The following is an 18,066-nucleotide window of genomic DNA, read 5'->3' as shown; positions in this document are numbered from 1 at the left end:
ACGTGTTTCAAGTTTCTTTTAATTCTAATTTTGTAAAAGCTAGTAAGCAACTATGGACACAAATGCAAAACGGAAATTACAGGTGCCTGGGTGGCTCAGTTAGTTAAGCATCTGCCTTCAGTTCAGGTCATGATCCCAGGGTCATGGGCTTGATCCCTGCATTAGGCTCTCTGCTCTGTGGAAAGCCTGCTTCTCCCTCTGCCTGCTGCGTTCCCTTCTTGTGTTCCCTCTATTGCTGTGTCTCTCTCTATCAAATCAATAAATAAAATCTTTTTTTAAAAAAAGTAGAAAGTAAAAAAAAAGGAGGGGGGAAGAGCAAAGACACATCCTTTACTGTACTGTAAACACAAAGCTCTGTTAGTGTTCCCCCACCAATATCTCATAGGAGCCCTAGCTTTCCATGTGCTCAAGAGTACTCCCCATTATTGTGTAGGGGAGCCAGTCTGCATTCACTGGTGATGATGTCAAGCCAAATATGTACTGGTACTTCTGAGTTCACTGCTGAGTCTACAGTTTGGGCCTTTAAGTGGGATCAAGTGACCAGGCTTTGCTGGATCCCATTGCCAAAGTAGAGAGCAACCCCAATCAGCATCCAGACACCAAAAAAGGCCCAGGTGGCAGCTGCCATCTGTATCATAAGGCAAACATTCACAAAGATGCAAGAGTGGGAGGAGAGGCAGAGCAGGGACCTTAAATTGAAGGGGAGTGGAGCTCTGTCGCTGTCTCCAGATGACCCCAGTGATCCCAGTAATGAGCACAAGGAGCAGCACAACCATGGTGATTGGCACTGGGTCTCCAGAAAGCAGACTTGGCCAGTGGGCCAGCACCAGGCAGAGGAGAGTCAGCAGCAGAGCAAGAAGTGAAGAGCAAACATAGACAACCCGGCCAGAGAGTGGAGTGGGGGTGGGGCTGCCTGGAAAAAATAGTCTCCTTAGAGTCAGCTTCTCTGCTGCAGGTGCAGTTTCCTCCTGCACCTGTATTTCATTTCCCCCATTCTCCTATTGCACCTCTGTTTCATTTTCCTCATTCTCTTCCTGTACTTTTAATTCAATTTCCCCATTCTATTCCTGCACTTCTAGTTCATTTTCCTCCTTCCTCCTATCAGGCTGATACCTGATGATGAGAACACAAAGAACTACCAGGGAATAAGTTATCAAGGCCCCAATTGACGTGAACTCCAGAATATCAGTGAGTCCAAAGAAGAATACCATGATTGTTGCAATAATGCCAAAGATCACAGTGGATATGATATGGGCATATGATTCAGTATGGATCCTGGCAAGAAAAGGGAACAAGATGTTGTCCTCTGCCATCATGCGTATCATCCGATATATAGGGAATATAAAGCCCAAATAGGTGTTGTCAAGAATACTACAGAAAATTGCAAAAGCTACAACATAGTAGGCAGGGACCCAGCCAATATGGAGAAATACCTCAGGCAAGGTGCTACCAGGTTGAAGCTGGTAATAAGGAACCATGAGTGTAAGTGCTGCAGAGACACCAAAATACAGCAAAAAGCAGAATAGCTGTGAAATCACAATGCCCATGGGGATGGAACACTGGGGATTGTGTGATCCTTTGACTCTGGTAACAATAATGCCGAAACCTATAAATGCATAGGAACAGGTAGCTGATCCACGGAGAATGCCCTCAAAGCCAAAAGGGACAAATCCTCCAGAGCCCAGAGGACCCAAGCTAGAGGTGCCATTGAGTCCAGCCTGTATGTAGTCCTCTTCTGTGAGTTTCCAGTTGTGCAGATCACCCTTAATGAAGCCTGAGATGATGAAAAAGCTGAGAACCAAAACCTTCACCAATGTGAACACTTTGAAAACTATGACGAACCTACTCCAACTCATAGATTGCAGTTCCATGAACAAAACCAAAAAGATGACAAAAAAGTAGCGTAGATTTTCTGCAGTGACTTGGGGAACATACTGTGAGATGGTCTCTTGCTGAGTCTCAGAGATCCGGTTCCCAACGACGATGTCAAAAGTTAAGATCCAGGCCTGTACCACAATGAATGCATCAGCAACAATGGAGAGGATGAGATTCCAGCCAGTGACGAAAGCCCAGAGTTCACCTACAGTGACGTAGCTGTAGAGATATGCAGAGCCAGAATGGGGAATCCGGACACTAAACTCGGCATAGCACAGCCCAGCCAACAGTGATGTTAGACCTGCCACCAAAAAGCAGATCACAATGGATGGTCCTGCTTGGTTACCGGCCACCTCATTAGCCAGGAAGTACACACCGACACCCACTGTGCGGCCCACACCCAGGGCCACTAAATCCAGAGTCCTTAGTTTTTTGTCAATTTCAAACTCATACACTTCTTTCTCCAGTGGACGTCTGCTTACCAGCTTTTGACCAAACCTGCGAAGTGCCTGACGCAGCATTCTAGAGGAATTGAAGAAGATTCTAAGGATTAGGGAGCTGTCGCAAGCCCCTGGAGCCAAGAGTGTTGGATTTGGATCAGTGAGGCTGAGTTAAGCCAAGTTGGATTGGGGTTGCCGAGGTCCGTTGCTCAGGCTTCAAAGCTGCTGCTTCCTATTTCTTTGGGTACATGCTATCATTCCAGAATGCCTATGAAAACAATACATATTTATTGAACAATGGTGTTCAACCAAACAACCGAAAATCAAAGGCCACATGTAACTTGTTGCATCGAAAAAATCATAGAAACTGACACCAGGGGTAAGAAGGAATCACACACAGGATTGTGTGCTTGTTGTATGATTTACCAACAAGAACAGGAGATAGGTAATGAGCGTCAATTCTTAACTTATGGAATCTTTCTACACTATTTGAGGTGTCCCCAACCCACAATCAGGCTTCATACCATTCCATGGTTCCACACTGTCCTTCCTTTGTTCATAATATGATCTGTGCTTATTCCTCCAGCCTCATCCCTTGCCCAGTTCCTGCTCCAGCTGTGGAATTTGACACTCACACTGTTCCTTTGCCTCTACTGCCTTTTTGGCCCCTTCATGTAGCTACCCCACTTCTCTTTCAGTTCACAGATCAGCAGTTGCTTCCTCAGGAAGCCTCCCCTGATGTTTATGGTGCCCTTTCTATGTGCTCTCCTAGCACTGGGTTTCCCCCATGTGCCATTGATCCTAATGTGTCAGAATTCCAGGTTAGCTGCTAGTCTCCTCCATCAGACTGTGAAGTAAATACTCAATGAATGTTTGTTGAACAAATGACCATGCTGAGAAAAGAAAGCTGAAAGAGGCCATAATCCAGAATTATGATCTAGTGGACATTAAGGTACATAATTTGTAGCCAAGCAATCTTTATAATTCAGGCTTAGGTAGAGATATACATGGTATTACCTTCCTTGTGGAAGGTGAGCAAAATGGATAGTGTGAAGGGAAAACCAACTGTGATAAAACCTTGACTGCACACCATTCATGGCAGGTATGAGTCACACAGGGTGATAAAGAATCATTTGCCTTTGAGGATGCTTGTTTAAAAATATCAGGCCGGGGGCACTTGGGTGGCTCAGCGGTTTAAGCCTTTGCCTTTTTTTTTTTAAAGATTTTTATTTATTTATTTGACAGACAGATCACAAGTAGACAGAGAGGCAGGCAGAGAGAGAGGGAGAAGCAGGCTCCCTGCTGAGCAGAGAGCCTTATGCGAGGCTCGATTCCAGGACCCTGAGATCATGACCTGAGCCAAAGGCAGAGGCTTTAACCCACTGAGCCACCCAGGTGCCCCAAGCCTCTGCCTTTGACTCAGGTCATGATCTCAGGGTCCTGGAATCGAGCCCTGCATAAGGCTCTCTGCTCAGCAGGGAGCCTGCTTCTCCCTCTCTCTCTGCCTGCCTCTCCGTCTACTTGTGATCTCTCTCTCTCTCTCAAATAAATAAATAAAATCCTTTAAAAAAAAATCAGGCTGCCTGGAGTTATGGGCAACCAACCACCCACACCCAGTCAGAGAATCCCTACTTTTTGAAGGCATCATGCTCAGGCCCAATAATCCAGGTAGGATATCCTAAATCAGAGGTTCTCACTTTGGGGGACAAAGGGAGGCATAATGTATATATCTGGGGACACTTTCAAATGTTAGATTCTCTCCCTCTGGATACTCTTGTCCACAAACCCTGTACTTTCCGTGACTGCTCTCAACCACCCAACTGACAAGAAATTGTCCTCAAGTTCAAGGGGAAGAGATTCTAAAACCTTCCTTCACAGAAAGGCAGCAGAGTTGATTAGTGAAGAGTAAGGTTCTACAGGTAGACTATACAGGTTCAAATCATACCTCAATCTCACACCCGGTGACTCTGGAAAAATTAGTTTTCCTCACAAAGCTGTAGTTTCCACAAGAGTCAAATGGGAGTAAAAATAACTCCCTCACAGGGAAGTTGTGAGAAGTAAGTGAAATGATGTCTGTAAGTACGTAGCTCAGTTCCTAATAATGTGGACTTAGTATCATCTACCTAGTACTTAATACTGAAAATGGTCCAAAGTAAACAAAACACTGAAAATAAATCAGTCTTTATAAAGATGCACACTCAAAATCATCCACTAAAACTCCTAGCCTTCATGAGACAATGCAAACAAACAATTTTATCCCATATGATTCACACTGAAATGCTAGGACTCTAATTAGACACCCTCATTCATGCTGGTGCTAACACATGGTGGTTCCTAGGCTTACTGAGTTAGACCAGGCATCTAGAAATGCAAGACTCAATACAATAACAATAATAAGATCTTTTTCTACAGATGCCTCATCTGGAACAGTTAGTGCTGGGTACTATAGAGATAAGAACAATAAGCATTGGTCAAAAATGCTGGATGTGAGCCCTGGCCCTTCCTTGTGATGACAGGAACTTGGGTAATTTGCTTAAACTCTAAGCCTCCATCTTTTCATCCACTAGGATCCTCACTTGACTTCCCTCACTGGATCAACATGAGAATTCCATAAGAAGAAATAAATTATCACACACTCCTGGTGGGAGTGTCACTGGGGCACCATCCTGAAGCACAATCTTAGTGGAATTAAGATAGTCTCAAATGACACTACAGACAAAGGGCTGATATCCAAGATCTATAAAGAACTCCTCAAACTCAATGCTCAAAAAACAGATAATCACATCAAAAAATGGGCAGAAGACATGAACAGACACTTCTCCAAAGAAGACACACAAATGGCCAACAAACACATGAAAAAATGTTCCCCATCTTTAGCCATCAGGGAGATTCAAATCAAAACCACATTGAGATACCACCTTACACCAGTCAGAATGGCCAAAATTAACAAGACAGTAAACAAGTGTTGGAGAGGCTATGGAGAAAAGGGAACCCTCTTACACTGTTGTTGGGAATGCAAGGTGGTGCAGCCACTTTGGAAAACAGTGTAGAGATTCCTTAAGAAATTAAAAATAGAGCTACACTATGACCCTGCAACGGCACTGCTGGGTATTTACCCCAAAGGATACAAAAATACTGATTCAAAGGGGAACTCACACCTGATGTTTATACCAACGTCATTAACAATAGCCAAATTCCCATCAACTGATATATATATATATCTATATCTATCTATCTATCTATCCATCTTCTTTAACATATATATATATATAGATAGATATATAGATATCATTCTTTCATTGCCACATAACATTATTCCTTCCTCCATCCTCTGCACATCATTCATTCATATATCATAGTCACATCATTGATTCATAGAATGAATCACATCATTCATTCATAATCATCATTCACTCATCTATATATTCATCAACTGATGAATGAATAAAGAAGATGGATGTGTGTGTGTGTGTGTGTGTGTGTGTGTGTGTCTGTGTGTGTATACACACAATGGACTATTACTCCTACATCAAAAAGAGGGAAATCTTGCCATTTTCAATGATGTGGATGGAACTAGAGCTTACCATCCTAAAAGAAATAAGTTAGTAACAGAAAGAAATAGACCATATGATTTCACTCATATGTAGGATTTAACAAACAATAGAGATGTACATAGGGGGAAGGAAAGAAAAATAAAATAAGATGAAAACAGAGAGAGAGTGGCAAACCATAAAAGACCCTTAATGACAGAAAACAAACTGAGGGTTGCTGGAGGAAGGTGGGTGGGGGAATGGGCTAAATGGATGATGGGTTTAAGGAGGGCACTTAGGATGAGCACTGTCAGATGTAAGGGATGAATCACTAACACCTGAACCCAATTTTACCATATGTCTTAACTAACTAGAATCTAAATAAAAATGTAAGTTTAAAAAATTGGAAGGGGAGGTGAACCATGATAAACTATGGACTCTGAAAAACAATCTGAGGGGTTTGAAGCGGTGGGGGGTGGGAGGTTGGGGGAACCAAGTGGTGGGTATTAGAGAGGGCACGGATTACATGGAGCACTGGGTGTGGTGCAAAAATAAGAAATACTGTTATGCTGAAAATAAAAAAAAATAAATAATTTTTTAAAAAATGATCAGCCTAGGGGTGCCTGGGAGGCTCAGCAGGTTAAGTCTCTGCCTTTGGCTCAGGTCATGATCTCAGGGTCCTGGGATCGAGCCCCACATTGGGCTCTCTCCTTGGTGGGAGCCTGCTTCCTCCTCTCCTCTCTCTGCCTGCCTCTCTGCCTGCTTGTGATCTCTCTCTGTCAAATAAATAATAAAATATTTTTTAAAAAATGATCAGCCTATAAAACAATTTTCCACAGAAAGTTGACTTTCTATAAAACAACTGACCTGTATGTTCAAAACTGTCATTGTCAGGAATGGCAGGCTGAGGAACTGTTGCAGAGTAAAGGAGAATAAAGAGACATGGCAATGAGATGCAATGCAGGGCCCTGCATCAGGGATCAGAGAGAATAGTTTCACCTGGATCAGGGAGAATAATTAGTAAACTTTGCATATGGACCATATTTCACACACACACACACACACACACACACACACACACACACACATACACACACATTGGAGAGAACAAGCAAATGTACCAAAATATTAAGAACTGCCCAACCTTATTGAAAGATAAAGGGGTGTTAATGCTACTCTTCTTGCAACTTTCTATAGGTTTGATATTTGTCAAAATAAAAAGGTAGTAAGAAAACAACAATATCCCAGTAGTAAAAGGTTATGGTTTCTCCTTCCCTAAATGTCCTTTATAAACAAGCATGCCATTATGTTTGGTTGGAACTAAATCCCACCCAGAATGATCTAGCCCAAAATCAGGAACATTAGATCAGAGGAGTGAGTGAGAAGATAGGACTCCCTTGGATTTGATTTACAATCAAATTTCTCAGCAAGCAAACATTCCCAGAAAGAAACTACAACCATGGCTCATCTTAGTATAGTTATAAAATTTCTATCCTTGGGGCACCTGGGGGGCTCACTTGGTTAAGGGTCTGCTTTTGGCTCATGTCATCATCTCAGGTTCCAGGGACCCAGACATATGTCAAACTCCCTCTCTCCCTGCCCCTAATTATGTTCTCACTCGCTCTCGCTCTCTCTCAAATAAAATCTTTTAAAAAATTAAAATATATAAAAACTCTATCATCTTATTGTAATTTTGTCAGACAACACAAAATAATACACCAGGGTCCAGGACTTGGACTCTGGAGGCACTGGGAAACATGTGCAGAGGCTGGAGGCAGAGAAAAATGTTATCTGGCAAATAGGGGTACCAAGAATATGTGCAACATTGAGGCCTCCGTGGACAGAGGGCTGAAAGAGAACCAGAATTTATGAGCTCCAAGTATTGCACAGATATTTCACTTAACCCCCATAACAATCCAATGACATAAGTACTATTATTCTACTTTACAAACTGAGAAGTTAGACAACTGTCCCAAGCTCCTACAGCCAGTAAAAAGAAGAGCTGAAATTTGACCTTGGTTCTTTGTTACATCAAAGACAACGTTCTCCTGCAGCACCCATTCTCCACAAAGAGTCAAGACTCCAGGACATGGCTAATAAAGGAGTATTGAGCCAGTTCTTCCCTTTGTGACCAGGCCACCATCTGTCAGTGTCTTTCTTCTCTTCCCACATATATAATGATGGGCCAGAGCTAGATGTAGTGGGTTCATGAAATCCGAAAGCTCCATCTAAACCATATCTTGCTAAAGTCTAAACCAAATCTGGGACCACAATGTCTTCAGACCATCCTTTTAGATGCCAAGGAAGATTCTAAAGCATCCCTGTACCTATTCCAATAGTCCCCGGATACAATTTTATAGCTAATTGTAATTCCTGCCCACAACTTGAGACCATTTCCCTTTGCTTGGTTTTTAGTCGAAATATAAGATAATAGGTCTCTAGATACCAAGTAGAAGACACCCTCCTGGACTAAAAATGGGCATTAGTGTTCCCCATTGTGACCCATGTCCGTGACCAGCACTGAGAACACAGCACCTAGAGCATTGTTAAGATTTATTGATCAAGGAGGAGAGTCCAAGATGGTAGAGGGGTAAGAGACCTTAATTTTGTCTGGTTCCAGGAATTAAGCTAGATAGCTATCAAATCATTCTGAACCTCTGGAACTCAACCAGAGATCTAAGAAAAGAATAGCTGCAACTCTACAAATAGAAAAGTGACCACTTTCTGCAAGGTAGGAGGTATGGAAAAGTGAATCCAAGGCAATACATGGGAAGACAGACCCATGGAGGGGAGGGAGCCTCCATCAGCTGGCTACCAGCAAGTGACAGAGCAGAGGATCACAAAATCTGAAATTTTAGAAATCTGCTCTGGGGAACAACATCCCTCAGCCTGCTAAGTAAGGGAACCCTTGCTGGGACAGTGTGGACTTGGGATCCCTGGGGTCACAGGAAGACCAGGGGTGCCTGAGTACAGCAGAGCTCCCAGGTATTGGAGCAAGGAAGTCGGCTGCAAAGAGTGGGATGTCAGCTCAGGGTTCACATAAACCACAAACCATGGCACAGTCGGCTGACTGTTCCTTACAGGGGCCCAACAAGCAGCAGGGAAGACAAGACCCACCTTGTTCCCCTGGGAGTAGTGTGAGCCCCAGGAGAAGTCTACAGGGTTTGGAGACTTGAAACATGGTCCTGTGACTGAGATAGAAATGCTCAGTCACAGGCTGAGTGAGTATGGAGTGCAGCCAGAGACCAGGGAGAGAGGAGTGACTGACTGCTTTTCTCTGAGGGCTCATGGAGGTTTGGGGGTCCCAAACTTTTGGCTCCAGGCCAGACATTGGGAGGGCACCATTTTCATTCTCATCATCTAGAGCAGATGGAAAGCCTCCAAGGAACAAAAACCACAGAGAGCAAACAGAGCAGATCACTTAGCCTGGCCCCCTCACAAGGGCAGTACAATTCCGCCTGGGGCAAAGACTCCTGAGAATCAACGCAAGGGGGCCCTCCCCCAAGAAGATCAGCAAGAAGATGCAGCCAAGACCAAGTTTACCAATCAATGAGAACTGCAAACTCTAGCACTAGCAGAATTCAACACATAGAATTCATGGCTTTTTTCCAATGATTCTTTCATCTTTCAACTTTATTTATTTTTTTATTTTTTCTTTCCCTTTTCAACCAATTTCTTATTTTATCAACTACTTTTTAAAATCTTTTTTAATTTTCATTTTTACAGTTACACTCTATCCTTTCATTGTATTTAATCTTATTTTTGTGTATATATATATATATATATATATATATATATATATATTCTTTCTTTACAATTTTGAGATGCATTTTCTTCTAACAGACCAAAATACACCCAAAATCTAGTGTATGGTTCTGGTTCTATTCACTGTTTAATCAGATTCTCTTTCTTGTTGTTGTTGTAGTTGTTTTTCTTTTGTTTTTCTTTTTTTTCCTTTTTAAAATTCTTTTGTTTTATTTTATTAAAGCATTTTTTAATTTTCATCTTTTTAAAAAGATTTTATTTATTTATTTGACAGAGAGAGAGAGAGATCACAAATAGGCAGAGAGGCAGTCAGAGAGAGAGGGTGAAGCAGTCTCCCTGCTGAGCAGAGAGTCCAATGTAGGGCTTGATCCTAGGACCCTGAGATCAAGGCCTGAGCTGAAGGGAAAGGCTTAACCACTGAGCCACCTGGGCGCCTCAATTTTCATCTTTATAGTTACAGCCTATCCTTTCAATGTATTTAATTTCATTTTTCTATATAGAAGTTTTTCTTTCCTTACAATTTTGAGATGTAGTTTCTTCTAACAAACTGACCAAAATACACTCAGGTCATAGTGTAATCCTCTCTTCAGTTCAACTGTCTGTTTATATCCCTTCCTTTTTTGTTGTTGTTTATTTTTTCTTATCTTTTTTTCTATCAGCCAAACTGAGTTTTATTTTATTAAATTTTAATTTTTCAGTGTTCTAAGATTCATTGTTTATGCACCACACCTAGTGCTCCATGCATACATGCCCTCCTTAATACCCACCACCGGGCTTACCCATCTCCCCCATCCTTCCCTTCCAAAACCCTCAGTATGTTTCTCAGAGTCCACAGTCTCTCATGGTTTGTCTCCCTCTCTAATTTCCCCCAACTCACTTCTCCTCTCCATCTCCCCATGTCCTCTGTGTTATTCCTTATGCTCCACAAGTAAGTGAAACCATATGATAATTGACTTTCTCTGCTTGACTTATTTTCTTGTCTTTTAATATCCAGTTTTACAGTTATATTCTACACACACATATATATTTTTTTCTTTCTTTACAATTTTGGGATCTAGTTTTCTAAAAACCAAAACAAAATACACACAGAATCCAGAGTATTGCTCTATTCTGCTCACTAATTTGGTTATATTCACTCCCTTTTTTTCTTTTCCCCAGTTTCAGGTCCTGTCTTATTTGTTTAGTGTATATTTCTCTGGGATAGTTGTTGCCACTTTTAATACATTGTTCACTTGTTCATCTATTGTTCTCTGGACAGAATGAAAAAATGGAAAAAACATGAAAAAAGAGAACAAGAGAAAGTACTGACAGCCAGTGATCTAATGAATATAGACATATATAAGATACTGGAACTAGAGTATCAAAATAATGATTAAACAGATACTAGTTGAGCTTGAAAAGTATAGAAGACATTAGAGAATCCCTTTCTGGAGAAATAAAAGAACTAAAATCTAACCAAGTCGAAATAAAAAAAGACTATTAATGAGATGCAATTAAAAATGGAGGCTCTACCTGCTAGGATAAATGGGGCAGAAGAGAGAATTAGGGATGTAGAAGACCAAATGATGGAGAATAAAGAAGCTGAGAAAAAGACAAACAACTACTGGATCACAAGGGGAGAATTTAAGAGCTAAGTAATACCATAAGATGAAACAATATTAGAATGATTGGAATCCCAAAAGAAGAGGAAAGAGAGAGAGAAGCAGAAGGTGTCTTTGTTTTTGTGAGGTTTTTTTTTTAAAGATTTTATTTATTTATTTGACAGAGATCACAAGTAGGCAGAGAGGCAGGCAGAGAGAGAGGAGGAAGCAGGCTCCCCACTGAGCAGAGAGCCCAGTGTGGGGCTCGATCCCAGGACCTTGGGATCATGATCTGAGCCGAAGGCAGAGGCTTAACCCACTGAGCAACCCAGGTGCCCCGAGAAGCAGAAGGTATATTGAAGCAAATTACAGTGGAGAACTTCCCTAATTTGAGGAAGGAAAAGGCACCAAAATCCAGAAGGCACAGGAAACTCCCCTCAAAATCAATAAAAATAGGTCACCACTCTGAAATATAATAGTGAAATTTACAAATCTCAGAGACAAAGAGAAAATCCTGAGAGCTGCTTGGGACAAGAGGTCAGTAACCTACAAGGATAGAAGCAATAGACTGGCAACAGAGCTATCCACAGAGAACTGGCAGGCCAGAAACGACTGGCATTATATATTCAGGATGCTAAATGAGAAAAACATCCAGCCAAGAATACTTTATCCAGCTACGATTTCATTCAAAATAGGAGTGATTTAAAAAAAAACCTTCCAGGACAAACAGAAACTAAAAGAATTTGTGATCACCAAACCAGCCTCACCAGAAATATTGAAAGGGGTCCTCTAAGCAAAGAGAGAGCCCAAAAGTGACATAGACCAGAAAGGAACAAAGACAATATACAGTAACAGTCACCTTACAGGTAATACAATGGCACTAAATTCATATCTTTTGATAGTCACTCTGAATGCAAATGGGCTAAATGCCCTAATAAAAAGACACAGATTATTAGACTGAATTTAAAACAGCAACAACAACAACAACACCAAGATCCATTGATATGCTGTCTGCAAGAGACTTATTTTAGACCCAAAGACACCTCCAGATTGAAAGTGAGGGGGTGTCCATCATGCTAATGGACATCAAAGGGAAGCTGAGGAGGCAATCCTTATATCAAAAAATTAGATGTTAAACCAAAGAATGTAATAAGAGATGAGGAGGGACACTATATCATAATTAAACAGTCTATCCAACAAGAAGACCTAAAAATTGTAAATATTTCTGCACCCAACATGGGAACAGTCAAGTAATAAGCCAATTTATAACAAAATCAAAGAAACACATCAATAATAACACAATAATAGTATAAGCCTTTAACACTCCCCTCACTGCAATGGACAGATCATCTAAGTAGATCAATAGGAAATAAGGGCTTTGAATGACAAACTGGACCAGATGGACTTCACAGATATATTCAGAACATTCCATCCTAAAGCAACAGAATACGCACTCTTCTTTAGTGCACGAGGAACATTCTCCAGAATAGATCACATAATTGGTCACAAATCAGGTCTCAACTGGTACCAAAAGATTGGGATAATTCCCCATATATTTTCAGACCACAGTGCTTTGAAACTGAAACTCAATCACAAGAGGCAAGTTGGAAAGAACTCAAATACATAGAGCCTAAAGAGCATCCCGCTAAAGACTGAATGGGCCAAGCAGAAAATTAAAGAAGAATTGAAAAAATTCATGGAAACAAATGAAAATGAAAACACAATTGGTCAAAATCTTGGGGATGCAGTAAAGGCACTCCTAGAGGGAAGTAAATAACATACAAGACTCTCTCAAGAAACAAGAAAGTTCTCAAATACACAACCTAACCTCACACCTAAAGGAGCTGGAGAAAGAACAACAAATAAAGCCTAAACCCAGCAAGAGAAGAGAAATAATTAAGATTAGAGCAGAAACCATGAAATAAAACCAAAAGATCAGTAAAACAGATCAACAAAAGTAGGATATGGTTCTTTGAAAGAACTTAAAAACATAGGTAAAGCCCTGGCCAGACTTATCAAAAAGAAAAGAGAAAGGACCCAAATAAATAAAATTATGAATGAAAGAAGAGAGGTCACAACCAACACCAGAGAAATACAAACAATTATAAGAACACATCATGAGAACTATATGCCAACAAATTAGGCAATCTGAAAGAAATAGATGCATTCTTAGTGATGTATGAACTACCAAAACTGAGCCAGGAAGAAATAGAAAACCCAAACAGACCCATAACCAGCAAGGAAATTAAAGCAGTCATCAAAAATCTCCCAAACAAACAGGAGGCCAGGGCCAGATGGCTTCCCAGAGGAATTCTTCTAAACATTAAAGAAGAAATAATACATATTCTTCTGAAGCTTCTATTTCAAAAAAATAGAAATGGAAGAAAAACTTCCAAGCTCTTTTTATGAGTCCAGCATTACCTTGATCCCAATACTAGACAAAGACCCCACCAAAAAAGGAGCATTAAAGACCAATATCACTGATGAACATGGATGCAAAAATTCTCACCAAAATATTAGTCAATAGGATCCAACAGTATGATAAAAAGATTATTTACCATGACCAAGCAAGATTTATTCCTGGGCTGCAAGGATGGTTCAACATCCACAAATCAATCAATGTGATACACTACATAAATAAAAGAAAGGGCAAGAACCATCTCAATAGATGCAGAAAAAGCATTTGACAAAGTACAGCATTCTTTCTTAATTAAAACTCTTCACAGTGTAGGGATAGAAGGAACATGCCTCAATGTCATAAGAACCATCTATGTAAAGCCCAGAGTGAATATCATTCTCAATGGGGAAAAATTGAGAGCTTTTCACCCAAGGTCAAGAACACAGCAGGAATGTCCACTATCAGCACCACTATTGAACATAGTACTAGAAGTCCTAGTCTCAGCAATCAGGCATCAAAAAGAAATAAAAGCCATCCTAATTGACAAAGAAGAAGTCAAATTCTCAATCTGAGCAAATGACATAATGCCTTATGTGGAAAACCCAAAGATTCCATCCCAAAATTGCTAGAACTCATACAGGAATGTAACAAATTGGCAGGATATAAAATCAATGCACAGAAATCAGTAATATTCCTATACAGAAACAATGAGATAGGAGAAAGAGAAATTAAGGAGTTGATCCCATTTACAATTGCACCCCAAACCATAAGATACCTAGGAGTAAACCTAACCAAAAAGGCAAAGGCTCTGTACTCAGAAAACTATAGAACACTCATGAAAGAAATTGAGGAAGACACAAAGAAATGGAAAAATATTACACACTCATGAATTGGAAGAACATATATTGTTAAATGCCAATGTTACCTAGAACAATCTACACATTTGATGCAATCCCTAGCAAAATATCATCAGCTTTTTTTCACAGAACTGGAACAAATAATCCTAAAATTTGTTCAGAAACAGAAAAGACCCTGAATAGTGAAAGCAATGTTGAAAAAGAAAACCAAACCTGGTGGCATCACAATCTTGGGCTTCAAGCTCTGTTACAAAGCTGTAATCATCAAGAGAGTATGGTACCCACACAAAAACAGACACATAGATCAATGGCAGAAAATAGAGAACCCAGAAATAAACTCTTGACTCTATGGCCAACTAATCTTTGACAAAGCAGGAAAGAACATCCAGTGGAAAAAAGACAGTCCCTTCAACAATTGGTGCTGGAAAATCGGACAGCCACATGTAGAAGAATGAAACTGGACCATTTCCTTATACCATCCACAAAAATAGACTCAAAATGGATGGAAGACCTCAATGTGAGACAGGAGTCCATCAAAATCCTTGAGGAGAACACAGGCAGGAACTTCTGTGCCCTCAGCTGTGGCAAGTTCTTGACAGAGACTTCTCCAAAGGCAGGGAAACAAAGGCAAAAATGAACTATTGGGACCTCATCAAGATAAAAACTTTTGGGGCACCTGGGTGGCTCAGTGGGTTAAGCCTCTGCCTTCGGCTCAGGTCATGGTCTCAGGGTCCTGGGATCAAGCCCTGCATCAGGCTCTCTGCTCAGTAGGGAACCTGCCTCCCCCTCTCTCTCTACCTGTCTCTCTGCCTACTTATGATCTCTCTCTCTCTCAGTGTCAAATAAATAAACAAAATCTTTTTTAAAAGGGATAAAAACTTTTGCACAGCAAAGGAAAGAGTTGACAAAACCAAAAATAACTGACAGAATGGCAGAAGATCTTGCATATGACATATCAGGTAAAGAGGTAGTATTCAAAATCTATGAAGAACTTATCAAACTCAATGCCCAAAGAACAAATAATCCAATCAAGAAATGGTCAGAAGACATGAACAGACATTTCTCCAAAGAAGACATACAGATGGCCAACAGACACATGAAAAAGTGTTCAAAATCACTCATCATCAGAGAAATAGAAATCAAAACCACAATGAGATTCCACCACACAGCAGTCAGAATGGCTAAAATTAACAAATCAGGAACCAAGAGATGTTGATGAGGATGTGGAGAAGGGAATCCTCCTATACTGTAGGTAGAAATGCAAGCAGGTGCAGCCACTCTAGAAAGAGCATGGAGGTTCCTCAAAAAGTTGAAAATAGAGCTACCCTATGACCTACCAATTGCACTACTGGGTACTTACCCCAAAGAGATAAATGTAGTGATCCAAAGGGACACCTGCACCCCAGTGTTCAAAGCAGCAATGTCCACAATAGCCAAATAATGGAAAGAGTCCAGATATCCATTGACACTTGAATGGATAAAGAATATGTGGTATATATGTATGTATACACACACACACACACACACACACACACACAAATGGAGTATTGCACAGGCATCAAAAATGTTATCTTGAAACTAGAAGGTATTCTGCTATGAGAAATAAGTCAATCAGAGAAAGACGATTATCATATGATCTTGCTCATATGTGGAATTTAAGAAACAAAATGGAGGATCATATGGGAAGAAAGGAAAAGATGGAACAAGATAAATCCAGAGAGAGACACAAACCATATGAGACTCTAAATCATAGGAAACAAACTGAGGGTTGCTGGAGGGGAGGGGGATGGAGTGATGGGGTATTCGGGGGATGGACAGTAAGGAGGGCATGTGATGTAATGAACACAGGGTGTTATATAAAGACTGATGAATCACAGGCCTGTACCTCTGAAACCAATAATACACTATCTGTTAATTAATTGAAATTAAATAAAAATGTTTAAAAAATATTTATTGATCACTCATAGAAACAATCATAAGGACCAATGGACATCAGACACCATTATTCCTCATTGTCTCTTTTTGGATCACCTCACCACATTAAGTTATTAACAAATATGGACTTGACATAAGGAACAAAGGCCATTGTGAACATGTTATTCATATAGGAAGCTCCACAGATAAGATAAAGGATTGCCTTTCTATTTTAGTTTCAAACAAAGAAAATCCAAAATATTTCCAGAAACAAGGGGATTGCAAAGCAGCCTCTAAGGATTTCATTCCAAGAAATTACATAAAAGTTTGATTAAATCTAAGGAATTCCAACTGAAGTCATTGGTTTCAGATATTTGGAGATCACCAACCTAACCCTCAGTTCAATTCAGCTGACATGAAGTCACATAGACTCTTAGCACTTTGTTCATACTTCTTCTACCTAGTAGGTTCCTGTGGTTTGCAAATACTGCCTATCCAGGGCCAGCTATACTACATGGTCCACCTTCCTGGTCCATAACATTGGTAACTCTAACAACAACATGCTCTCACCTCTCACTCAGATTCACTCAGTAGCCATCAGAGAGTGTTGCCCTTCCTTGAAATACAATAAAGCCCTATCACATTCTTCCTGACTGCTACATTACCCCACACAACTGAAATGGGAGTACTCTCTACTGACCTTCTGGAAGACGACACTTTGCTCAAGTCTCATAAAGACGCACACAGACACACACTCACATATAACCACTTCCAAACAGGCAGTTTCTTGTTCTCTATCAAATCCAAACTTCTAAGATCACATTTCTACATCTTTCTTTTCACTGTTTTTACCACTTTCCTACTATTAACTTTTTCTGTGGCTCCTGCTTCAACAGGGCAAATCTTTCCCCACACGTGCACATCTTGCTGGCATTACATCAACCCTCACACAGACTTCTCTCTCTCCCTAAAAACACTCTTTCCAAACCCCTTCAACATGACTCTACTTCCAGAAATGGCTGGCCACACCTACAGATAGATATCAGGTCTCTCCAGTATGCTCCTCTTGCCCCAGCTCTCCCCTCATTAATGTCCAGTGGCACAACTCAGGGCCTAGAACTCTGCACTGGAAGAAATCAGAGTTAGAAAGGAGGGTAGGAATAGTAGGTGGTAAGGTGGAGTCCAGGAACAGAGCATTTTTTTAATATAATTTTATTTTTTCAGTGTTCCAAGATTCATTGTTTATGTACCAAGGAGCAGAGCTTCTGCCTGAGGATGCTTCCAGCTTGCCTCTCCCTCCCCAGCTGAAGTCTGAGGTACAAGGAATTAACTGGCCACAGCCAGGGAAGTACACCCAGGGTTTACAGGCCAGATTGACAAAGTCAGAGTCTGACACAAGAACTGAAGTCCAAGTCTCTTTCACCACAACAAACTGAAAGTATAAGGAAAGTAATCCAGAACAGCTCAAAGTGCACTATCTTAGAATGGCCAAAATTAGCAAGACAGGAAACAACATGTGTTAGAGGGGATGTGGAGAAAGGGGAATCCTCTTGCACTGTTGGTGGGAATGCAAGTTGGTGCAGCCACTTTGGAGAACAGTGTGGAGATTCCTCAAGTAATTAAAAATAGAGCTTCCCTATGACCCTGCAATTGCACTACTGGGTATTTACCCCAAAGATACAGATGTAGTGAAAAGAAGGGCCATCT

General features: G+C 40.7%; 1 protein-coding gene across 1 annotated transcript in view; it reads right to left on the bottom strand.

The window, feature by feature from the left end:
- Window positions 1-314: 314 nt before the first annotated feature.
- LOC125107058 (cationic amino acid transporter 3-like) overlaps window positions 315-18,066 on the bottom strand; it is a 29,596-nt gene continuing 11,844 nt past the window's right edge. The window contains 2 exon segments of the mRNA XM_047741671.1: window positions 315-659; window positions 661-2,583. Coding sequence (XP_047597627.1) covers window positions 533-659; window positions 661-2,396 — 1,863 coding nt within the window. The 5' untranslated portion in view covers window positions 2,397-2,583 and the 3' untranslated portion in view covers window positions 315-532.

This window comes from Lutra lutra, chromosome 8, assembly GCF_902655055.1.
Source record: "Lutra lutra chromosome 8, mLutLut1.2, whole genome shotgun sequence".
Classification (NCBI taxonomy): Eukaryota; Metazoa; Chordata; class Mammalia; order Carnivora; family Mustelidae; genus Lutra; species Lutra lutra.
This window is presented reverse-complemented; position numbering and strand designations above follow the sequence as displayed.